The 11,910-nt window shown below is 36.3% G+C and overlaps 2 protein-coding genes across 2 annotated transcripts; one reads left to right on the top strand and one right to left on the bottom strand.

Annotated features, from left to right (window-relative positions):
- Window positions 1–44: 44 nt before the first annotated feature.
- Window positions 45–4,989, bottom strand: LOC128158671 (neurogenic locus notch homolog protein 1-like). The gene is made up of 10 exons (XM_052821613.1): window positions 4,687–4,989; window positions 4,470–4,589; window positions 4,233–4,373; window positions 3,691–3,813; window positions 3,467–3,592; window positions 3,269–3,382; window positions 2,980–3,099; window positions 2,623–2,856; window positions 1,716–2,160; window positions 45–371 (listed from the first exon to the last, which is right to left on the bottom strand). Exons 1-10 carry the CDS (start codon window positions 4,931–4,933, stop codon window positions 350–352), a joined length of 1,692 nt encoding a protein of 563 aa, XP_052677573.1. The 5' UTR covers window positions 4,934–4,989; the 3' UTR covers window positions 45–349.
- Window positions 4,990–7,774: 2,785 nt separating this feature from the next.
- On the top strand, window positions 7,775–10,411 carry LOC128160140 (uncharacterized). Its single transcript, XM_052823416.1, has 4 exons — window positions 7,775–7,842; window positions 9,340–9,404; window positions 9,524–9,618; window positions 10,118–10,411. The coding sequence occupies exons 1-4, from the start codon at window positions 7,789–7,791 to the stop codon at window positions 10,234–10,236; spliced, it is 333 nt and encodes a 110-aa protein (XP_052679376.1). The 5' UTR covers window positions 7,775–7,788; the 3' UTR covers window positions 10,237–10,411.
- Window positions 10,412–11,910: the final 1,499 nt, after the last annotated feature.

Raw genomic sequence — 11,910 nt, 5'->3', positions numbered from 1 at the left:
GATGAATTTCTCTTTCTTCTTTAAATAAATCGACCAGCACGAGGGAGGGCGCGGGGGTGTTAAGGAAGCACATGGACTCTGAGTTTACATGTAATTCCGTGAAATCACTTATTTTCCTATTAAAATATCTAAACCGCTTTGAAAAACAAATACAAAATACTTGAGAAAATTTTTCCAACAAATTAGATTGTATATAAACCTTGATTTACACATTAATACATCATTACTGCATGAATGTTGAATGTCATGATCCGATCATGACATTGTAAACAGATTCAAAATATAAGTAATCTAAGAACTCTAGTAAAATATTTTGCCCATATGCTTCCTTAATCTATCCGCGGGACAATCACTTCTGGTTGGTTGTGTTACTGAAATCAGAATATCAACAATCAAGTAGCTAAATTACATGAAATAAAAACAATTCTATTTCTGAACCGAAAAGAAGAGTTTCATATACATTCGTGAAAAAATCCATTTAAGGTGGTATAGGACACTTCCATGTTTTGACGACCTATTTATCGAAATGAACAATAAAATCAAGTGTGATTTTATTAATAGTTTCTTTCACTATATTGTCACATAACAGTGTAGCACAGTGGGTTAGAGGGTTCAATACGAACCTGTACGTCATGAGTTTGAATCCCGATGGGGACTTTAAAATTTTTACCTTTCCAAAAATACAGTCCTTCAATTTTAAACGTATTTTGCGTTAAATAGTGTAACATTTAAAAAACCGATGAAAGTATTTTAATTATATTATAATGTACTTTAATCCACATTTCCACATATGTCCCATACCACCTTATCACAGATCCACGCTTGAAATAATTTTTATCAAATGGTCTTATCCGTCGTCAGTATTTTCGTCTTTTCCCGCAGTAGTCATATTAATTTTATTATCATTATGATATCATACTTTCGCACAAAGAGACTGCGCGCCAGTTGATGGAAAGGAATGCTAATGACCTTGTAGATTACGGTCGCAAATGTAACAAACATCTTTTTTACTAATTTAACTACATACAGTGTATCTTGCGTACAGCATGTAGAAAATAACGTCTAACAATAAAGATGTCAGCTAACAGGTGCGCGAATAACCATGATTTGTATCTAGTGCTGAAGTCGGGAAATCTAGCTATCTATTAATTAGAGTTTACTGGCAAAAAAAAAGTTTGAGATACATATCTTTCTCTTCATCTTCTTCATCCGTTCTTAAAGAACTATATTATGCAGGTAAGTTGTACACAGTAACTCTCGGCTTGAATTTTTAAGAGTCGACCTGAAATTATAGTGACTGTCGGAAACCCAGGAACATCTTACGTACGCTCTCAGACGGTGGGCCAGCCTGCTCAAATTTTCTTGTTCCTACGAATAACTCATGAATACGCTATTCCGAGAAAAAATGGCCCCTTCACACTTTCGTTTAAGGAATGAACAATCGCGATCATCTATATTTGTCCCTGAATGCCTACATGGTTTTTTTTTTCACACCCAGCCCCCCCCCCCCCCCCCAAAAAAAAAAAACAACAAAAAAACGCCCAAACCCCAAGTTTTACTTTTTCATTGGTTGATTAAGAATAATAAATAACTATGATACTGAGACAAGTTCAGTGATTGTCCCACGTAAGGGTAAGCAAGGTTGTTCGTGGATTTCCGACATTACCACAAAATCAGACCGAGAACTTTAATCCGTTCCCTAGCAGCTACCGTACCAAGATCTCCGTCCGCAGGGCTCACACACGTCGGCGGGGTCCTGACACAGGGGTTTATCTGGCTCATAGCGGTACACCAGCCCGTCAGTACACTGCATCATCGTAGCCACGCCCCCTTGACACATATAGTACAGGGCACAGTCTCCATTCGGATCGGGGTACGTCCCCAAGGTATCATTTGGGCACTCGGGTCGCCGACCCCCCTCTGCCTTGGCTATCTGGAACACGCTGGTACATTTGTCCCCGTGGTACACCATCTGTGTCCCCAGCCTGTCCCTCGAACATTCGGAGGTGTACACCGTTCTGTTTTGGTAGCAGGACATGAAGTAGGGTGTGTTCGGTTTGTTGGGGTTACCGTGAATCCCGTCCGTCAGGCCGCTACAGCTCGGGTGGTCAATGTAGCAAGGCTTGCAAGTGCTCGTACAGTCTTGCTTCCAGTAATCGCCTGCAAGGGTCGAAAATTTCGCAAATGTTTTGCATAAATCCTTTAAAATATGATTTATTTTTATATGAATGGAACAACCATAATCCTATTATAATACAATATCCTATAATTTTATCTTCTGTACTAGTATCTTGCGGAAAAGACTTTTGCAATGATATAATAAGATGGTAAGGGACACCTTCATGTTGTGACGTGCTTCCTAATAACAATAAAATCATGAATTATTTATATTTTAAAAAATCCAAAAATTGTTTCCTAACAGTGTACCGCAATTGGTCAAACATATTATTTTGTCAAATATTGTAAAATTTGAAAATTCTAACATGGTGAAAGTATTTTGATCATAATGTATTTTTATCCACATTAATATCGACAGGTGTCCCATACCATTCTTAAGTATACTGACATTGATAAATGTTGAATCAATTTATATTTTGCAATAATAAAGCTGTAACATCTTACAGTAGTCCACCAGAACCTGGCGCTGGCCGCACTCCACCCTGTAGAACGGCTCACACTTGTTGGTGGCGGTGGAGAAGAGCTGAGGGTAAGGACACTCGTCCAAGTACTGCTCGTCGGGCCTAGCGGGGATGTTTCCGGTCGGTGCACTACAGTTATAGTACAGCTGACAGTACGTAGGGTGGGTTAACAGATCCGTACCCCCGCTACACTGGTTAGAAATGATGGCTGATGTCGCTATAACAAAGGAGAATCAAAGTAGTGACAGTACTGAAGGCTCACTTGTTTTTATCCGCGTAAAACTACAGTATGTTCAGGGAGACTTGGAAGGCTTGCGCTGGGAGGGTAGGGGGGTCTTACCTAGACTACAGTCCGGCCCGGTGTAGCCGGACCTACAGTAACACTTGTATGTGCTTCCAACCTGCATACAGTATCCACCGTTCTTACACGGCCGGTCATCACACGGGTGATTAGAAACAGCTTTAAAAAATGGTGAATAGACATTTATGACATATGACGACTGTAGGAACAAAATTCAAAATGCCTGCATGTATCACTATTTGTCATTAAGCCAAAGCAAATCTAAACGTAAATCTAATAAAATGTAATTCAAAGTATTTTAAAAAAAAATGCATTTATGTGTATTTACCGGTTCCACATAGAGAGCCCGTGAATTTTTCAGGACATGCGCATCCAAAAGATGGTAAATCGGCGAGTTTAAAACAGATACCACCATTCAAGCAAGGGTTCGAAATACATGGATCTAAAATAATAATAAATGAAATAGATTTGCATTTGTGGCCGCTTGACTAGTTTTTAAACGACTCGGTGATATGAGATAACGGACCTTGAGCGTGTTCGCAGTGTGTTCCTGTGTACCCAGGTGAACAGAAACACTTGAACTGTGACGTTCCAACGCTGCTACAGATTCCGGAGTTAAGACAAGGTCGACTGGAGCAGGGATCACTTATTTCTGTAGAAACAGATTTAAATAAAAAGTAATAACATGTTTTTTGTCGTCAAGAAGCGGATACCTACATTGTCTTCTATATAGGACACAGACACACTCACCCATCGATTGATTACACAATGGTCCCGTGAACGCCGGGCGACAGTAACAGAAGAAGGACCCCTCCCCTGTATCAAAGCAGTAGCCCTCGTTCTTGCAGGGATTGGGCATGCATACACTCTCAACTTAAACACCAAGAAACAAAAAGTCTTATTTCCTTTTTTTGTCATATTAGAAAAAGAAATCAATTTCTTACCCATGTATAATATTTAAGTAAAGCAAGTTAAGCAAAGTACACATCGCGTTATGTTACTGGTATTTTAAAGAAAGTCCATCAAAAGAAATTGTTGTTGACGACCAATAATTTGATAAGATCCCTAACACGCAGATCGTGCAATAAATTGCCTTCTCTTTTTCCCACTTCACGTGAAAATTACCTATAAATTCTTGATGTTCTTTGTGCTATTGGTTTAATAACCATGTATTGTGCACCAACATACAAGTATGTACACGCTTTTACGTGAGCATCAATTAACAAGCTAAATACATGTACATGTGAGTGTCTTTCGCAATAAATTCGTTCAATTTTATGAAGCTGACTCACGTTTTGATGTTTGGGTTTCACAGAGTGGTCCTGTGAAGTAGACCCCGCCAGCTCCCACAGTACACTGGCACCGGAAGCCGTTCTGTTCGTCCACACAAACTCCCCCATTCTTGCAGGGGCTACTCAAGCACTCGTTTTCATCTTTTGAAATAAAATGTTGATATACTTAACAGTGTACAACGTGTTATTATAGTGAACGTTTCTGAAGAACGCGATAAAACGATGGAATTTCCTTACTGATTTCACAACGCGCTCCCTGGTAACCGGCGGGACAAGAACAGAGGTAGGATTGGCCATTGGAGGAAGCAATGCATCTACCCCCATTCAAACAAGGGTCCCCACTGCACGGATCAATGACTGCGAAATTCAACAAACATATATTACATTACCGGGTATCAACTTATATATCTTAATTAAAATGAAGATTTCAGCTGTCACAGTAAAGACCTCTTACTTTTTCCTGTCTCCAAGTCCGTGGTACATTCGGATTCCCTCGGCCAGCTGCAGCCTGTTCCGACTTTGTAAGACGGAAACAGTCCCGAGGGACAGGGGTCATGGGTAGCTCGCCCAAAAATACACCTGTATCGAACACAATTGTCCACCACGTACTCCCTGCCCACCGTGCACGCGGGGGTGGCCGTACACCACGCACACACCCCGCCAAATATAACCACTACTAAGGCTATGTTTCGTGTCACCATGTTCAACTTTTTTTTCAATTTGATCAACAAGACGAGCTTTATTATAGGGTGTATTGAGAGCTTGCTGGAAGGAAGATGCTATCGGACCGCGCTGGTCAGTCTGAGGGTGACGATGTGTAAACAAAAACGTAAAACCCGCCTTCAAGTCCCCCGGCCAAACGGGAATCAACCGTTAGTTCAACTCGGGAACTCAGTTTATTACATTGTTATGGGAGAAAAAAAGGTTTATGCTTTAATTTTACATTCAGTATGTTTTTCTTATTGAGTATAGAAGTCAATTAGAGGTATTTACGTGTTAACGTTAATAGATAATGATCCTGGCTGTGATGTAGATCTTTAGTTGACACAAACAATCCCCTGGGTGACTCATGTACTGGGGTGGAGCCAGACTTTATAAACAAACATACTTTAACTAAACAAATCGAAAACAAAGCTCGGGAAACAACTCCTAGACCTATATACCCACCCCTCCTTGAGAGGGTGAGGCCGCGTTTACCTGATCAAATAGCACTCACTCTCCCATCAAAATCCCGAAAGTACTTATGGAGTTGATTTATCTACAGTTATACAGAACGATATATGCATTAAAACCAAATAAACACCCCCTCACTGAAGTCTCACTCTTTTGTGTAGACACCACAATACTATATAAAAATTGAAAACTAAGGATTTTGTCGTAAATCTTTTGATTGTGTTTTAAATGTTCAATATGTTATTGTATTTACATCCATTAGGTATAATTCCCTCTATTTCTTCCGCAAAGTTACTGAAATTCACAAAGCTACAAAAACAAAAAGGACTGAAATCTACACGATCCAGTTCTTACCAGTTTTCTTTAACCTTCAGCAACTTATGACAGATCACGGAAAAACCATAATGATGTCAGACTCAAATTCCCATACAAGACGACTTGGCCGTTTCTCTTACTGATGTACATTTATAATAGTTAGGTTACTTTTTCTTACTCTTTACGATAAGTTCATTATTTTTTTTTTAAAGAAAGATGTAAATATGAACAATAAAACCCCCTAATGCGGGTTATGTGTATTTTCTGCAATGTCGTTACCTTCATATCCCGCATGAATCACCATAGAAAGCATTTAATGCTTGCAAAAACACTGCAGTGACGCACAAACCACTAATTTGCCAAATATCGAATATTTACACGATTTCAACATATTTCTTTAATGGAAATATGAACTTTTGAAAATCAAGGTGTTCAAACGTGAATAAATCCGTTTAAAAGGAGAAATTTTTAAAATAGAATTATTGTCTGCCCCGACACAAAAATACTGGTTTGCTCTTCATGGTCGTGCAAGCACGGGAATAAAAAATCTAAAATTGTTCCATTTTTAGCCGGGCTCTGCTGAAAGCAGAGTCCTGGCTTTAGGCAGGCAAATCGCCAATGTTACAACTTCAAAAGTAAGCAAAAAACCAAACAGCGTCAAAGTAAAAGCTTCCGCTATACAAAAGAGTTACACAAAGAGCCATGTTTTGTCAAAAGTGTTGGCATTTTGATTCTTTTTTTTAATATCGAGAGAATTGTCTATTTTTTTTTAGCTTTCTTATTAATTACGTGTTTTAAAAACAAGACCATGTATTTTGGATACATATAATGCGCATGAAATTTCACGAACTACTTTGCTGCGCGTTGAAGAAATTGGGATTGAATATATACCCAGCAGGCATACGACGTTGTACCAACGTTGAAAATACGTTGATCATGGTTGACGACGTTGATCAACCAAAATACAACGTTGTGCGACGTTGAAGAAAAAGACGTTATCAACATGACAAATTTTCAACGTTAGTTAGACGTCAGATATTCTGACCAATATCGACCAAATTTCTCATACATATATTTATAAAATTGTATTTTTCATAATTTCGTGTAATTATTGAATTCTGTAATTTGTGGGCATAAAAAGTGAAAAAACATCATCAGTGATGGCAAAAAATCGCACATGTAAAGAATTTACATGTATGCGGAAAGCGCGCGATAGGCATTGATCTTGTAACCCCCCCCCCCCCCCCAAATATCTACACAGCTTGAAATGATTTAAGTAACTTTATGAATCATTTATATATATAGTGTTAATGAATAAAACTGTTGATAGTGAAATAAATTCAGTTATGGCGAAAGTTAGCGCATGTAAACAAATTATGCGGCAAGGTGCGCGATAGCCATTGATCTATTGCACATCCTCCATATCTGCTCAGCTTGAAAGCGCATGCTGGCCAGACAAGTATTAATTACTGGCGCGAACAAATTACCGCGCCAACTGAAACAAAGAACCAGTGTCCAGCTGGGGATAAGATATCCTAGCTGGGAAGCCATTTTGAACGCCATTCCAAACTTGAGACCGTGAGGAGCAGCATTTATAAATTCTACATCGACCTTTAATACAAGGACATTTTGGATTTCATCCTCTAAAATAGTAAAGTAAGTGTTTCTTTCAATTATATAATGCATGTTGAATAATGTTTTTATTTTTTTCCAAGCTAGAAAAAAATGCTTAACCGCATGGCGCGTGTTTTTGAATTCACCACTAACGAACAGAGAATGCATGTAAAAATTGATCGATCTCTAACTTACATTAGTCTAATAATATCAAAGTATTGTTAGCCTTGAAAATGTCTTTAAGTTTTTGGTGTTTTTTGTGGTGTTTTTATTTTTATTTTTCACCACTAACGTTAGTAATGTTATGTACGATAGTTCACACGTATCACGAATGACTCTTTGGACGAGTTAACTAAGAGAATTTCCGATTTACGTACAAGTTAACAGAAGAGTGAAACTATAAATAGAACTGGGATTTTATTGTTGTCGTTGATCTTTGGTCTCCAACATAACGATGCAAGTTTTAATACTCAATAAGTGTACCCAGGCAACTGATCGAAGCCGTTTTGTAATACAGTATATAGAAAGTAATAATCTTATCTTTTACCTTCGATGGTCTTTAAAGGAAAACAATAAATCCTTTAACACTAACTGTCCATATTCAATTCACAGTATTGAAGACAGTACTTTAGGCCTAGTATATAAGTATTTATATTTGTAATGATTATGATGTTAATATTAACTCAAAGTGATGATATTATTTATAATGGTTATAATATATTATTATATGAGTTCCGTTTGTGTGTTACGGTCTTATTACTTCAGTATCTTTTCACACACTTTACATGCAAAAAATATTTGGAATGTAAATTTATTTAAGAAATGAAGATAATATTTTTTCTATTGATCGACGTATCAAAGAAAAAATTGACCGGAAAACTTCATCAATGCGCGTAGCGCATTGATGAAAAAGTTTTCCGGTCAATTTTTTCTTTGATACGTCGATCAATAGAAAAAATATTATCTTCATTTCTTATCATTTAATAAAACATTTTCAAATCAAAAAATGTGAAGTGTCATTGATCAAAAATGTAAATAATGTAAATGAAGCGGCGCGTATGAATACAAAATAACAACAGCAACAATATTTAAAATGGATGCGCCTTCAGCTGATGGAGAGCTATTGAACTGAATTTAATGGATTAAACACAAATAGTGAGTTAAAATCTGAACCGGTTGAATTGAAAACGAAAGGAAAATACATGCGATAGCTTGTGATATTATTCACTGTGCAGAAAAAATCGTAATAACACTAGTTTTCATGTGAGATCGATGGAAAATGCAACTGGACGTGTAAACCACCCAAGGAGAGGCGATCGTGGACGAAAATAGTTGATATGTCGACAAAGAATAGTATGTATAAGCGACTTTTGTAAACATTGTGGTAACTAAATAGCCAGTGATGTACTTAAATGGTATACTATATGTATCTGCCGCTTGGAATGCGCCGAAGTACTCAAAACGATGCTTATTCTGAATTTCTGATGACCGATCATGTAGGGTACTGTGTAAGTTTAAAAATCATCGTTACCAAGTTTGAACAGCAGTGTTACCGTGAAAGTGTATGGGCCTATATGTTCGTTATGATTATTCTGGAAAAGAAACAGCCAGCCTCGCAGTAATGTTGATTGATCTGAAGCAGACGAAATCGTGAGAAGACGCTTAATTTTCTATTTCGTGAATAAGATATTGTGTTTTGTTTATTTTTGAAGGTTAGACTTTCAAGTTTTTATGTTTATAAAGTTGTATTTTGTTTGCTGACAATAAAACAGACACAACTTTACACTTTGTTGACAGTGTTTATTTTGGAAATTCCCGTTCTATAAATAGTGTTAGATCAGAACAGTTGAGAAAAGTAGATCCGGCGAAAATTTTATTGATGCAGGTATCAAAAAAAATTTTCGACCAATCAGAAGCGCCGATATCTCATCAAACGAATAAATATTAAATGATATATTGCAGTAACACTACAAAGTATGAATGAAAATGAACAATTGCATTTCAGAAATTCTTACTTCAAAAGATTGGAGGTACAGATGGTACTGACCACATGAAGAAAGCAATGTTAAGGTAAATAAAGAATGATGTTACTGAATAATTAAAGATCATTTATTGAAAAAATCAATGTATGACATTGTATTCAGTGTGATATGAAATACTAAGTATGACATATTTCAATTTATTTTAAGAACTATGACAAACTCGTACATGGCTGGTCTAAACATGAAGGGAAAACGGGGAAAGAAAGCTTTTGGTTCCTCCCAACTCTGCCTCCTTATAAAAGGTAAAATGTTTTCTGATTTTTACTACTGTCAAATTTCTCATTTGTAGTACATGTAGATTGAAACAATTAAAACATAATTTGATTAGTTGGTGCAGACGCAGAGTACTGTAGATTCCTCATTTTTCATGATTACTTCATTTTGCGATTCAATTATTTAATGCATCAAATTGCTAGAACACATAATTTTTATCATATATATTCATTAAATTTACACCTGCCAAAAATTAATAGGGAGATCATAAAATCTGCGAGATGTGCTTTTGGCAATTTTACATGGATATTAATTCCTTGTGTTTAATTAGGAATCTACAGTATACATCTATTTAAAAATGGTGTGTTATCTTTATGGCAATCTTATTGAAATTAGATCCCGTGATCTGCAAGGAAAAAGCCACTGGAGCAGATCAAAGGATCCAATTTTGGTTGAATTGTCTTTATGTAAAGAAAAAAATATATACAGAGGAACATATATTATAAAGCACCTTTATGTCTGTTTCAGAAACTGTATTGACATCTCATACACAGTATACAGAATCAAAATTCAATGAAGATTTGGCTAAATTTCTAAAATATGCCCCGGAGCGTGTGGGAGGAGGTGAAAGAAGGAGAAGAGATTGACTGTTTTTCACGTTCACTTGACCAGAACTAATGATTTTACTCTTTTTCATCTTCTTAAACTAATGTTTTTGTGAAAAGCTGGCTACAGATGTGAGCTAGGTTATCCATCAGTGATTTTAAGTGATACTTTCAATTTATTTAACTGTTTCTCTCTTGAATAAATTGATTAATGATATTTGTTCTGGTGTCATGTTGTTCATAAAATAATTTGAGGCAAAATGATTCACTGCAATTAGCGAAAAAAAATCAGTGTTCAAGGTCAAACAGTTGTAGCATTTCAACCAAATATCAACTAAATTTAAACGTTGTAACAACGTCAGAAGACGTTAAATCAACGTTGAAACAACGTCAGATATCAACGTTGAATCAACGTCAAAATTTCAACGTCCATTCAACTTTCATATTCAACCAAAATTCAACGTCATTTCAACGTTGAGGCATGACGTTGTTTCAACGTTGAATCAACGTTAGAATGCCTGCTGGGTAACGCTTGTTGCAAAATTCAAGGCAGCAACTGTTGAACTTTTTTCTTCTAGACAGACATATTTTTTTATAGCCGCTTACAAAATTTAATCGCTCTCTGACGCTTTGCCGATATTAAAAGCATGAGAGAGAGAGAGAGAGAGAGAGAGAGAGAGAGAGAGAGAGAGAGAGAGAGAGAGAGAGATTTTCAGTCTTTAAAACACAATATGCATAAAGACACACCAAAAGAGCCCGGCTTTCAGTACCTCAGTACTTTGATTTCTAAATGGAATCAGAAACACCAAAAACAGTTGTTCCACTTAAGAAATGGCAATGCTAATCACGATAATCCATGTACCCGTGCTGCATCATATGATATCACGGTAGTTTGAATAAATGATTGTACTTAGATGTACCTGTTTATTCAGTACAGGTTTCAACCGATCTAATTAATATCATAAAACTCGTATAACATACAGTTACAGCGAAATCTCCGATTGAGCAATGGTATTTTTATAAATATGAACTGATATTACAAACTTACGGATTTAGCGAATTGATTTTGATTCCACTATGGTCGAATCATTACAATATCTACATCTTCTGCCAAGAAATGTTTTATAGCTTTAGCAATATCATATCAATTGACATTTACTGTTCAAAAAAGAAAATATCCACCTAAATTCTTCAATTTATTTACTGCCTCAATAAGCATAAATGATTGTCATATGGAGGTAAATGTAAATACTGTGAATTAACATTACTCATTATAACAAATCTTGATGCAATTATGGATATAGGGAAGTAAAAATCCTAGGGCTTCACTATACAGTCAAACTCCCGTTATCTGGAATTATGTTACTGTTGAAAAACTTCGAGATTTCTGAGTATTCGAGATATTCGGTAAAATTCTTAAAAAAAGTGGTTGGCAATTACAAATCACGTCAACATATCCATTGTATTCAAAATATCAGTGTTCAAATATCGAAGTTCAACTGTAACCGAGTTTTACTGAAAAAAATTCGAGATATCTGAGTATCCGAGATATCGAGGGTAAAATTCTTAAAAATAAGTGGTTGGTACTTACAAATCACGTCTACATATCCATTGTATTCAAGATATCAGTGTTCACATATCGGAGTTCAACTGTAACTGAGTTTTAATGTAACGTCTCAGATATAAACCAAATCCATACATGTATCAACAAACACA

This window comes from Crassostrea angulata, chromosome 8, assembly GCF_025612915.1.
Source record: "Crassostrea angulata isolate pt1a10 chromosome 8, ASM2561291v2, whole genome shotgun sequence".
NCBI lineage: Eukaryota > Metazoa > Mollusca > Bivalvia > Ostreida > Ostreidae > Magallana > Magallana angulata.
This window is presented reverse-complemented; position numbering and strand designations above follow the sequence as displayed.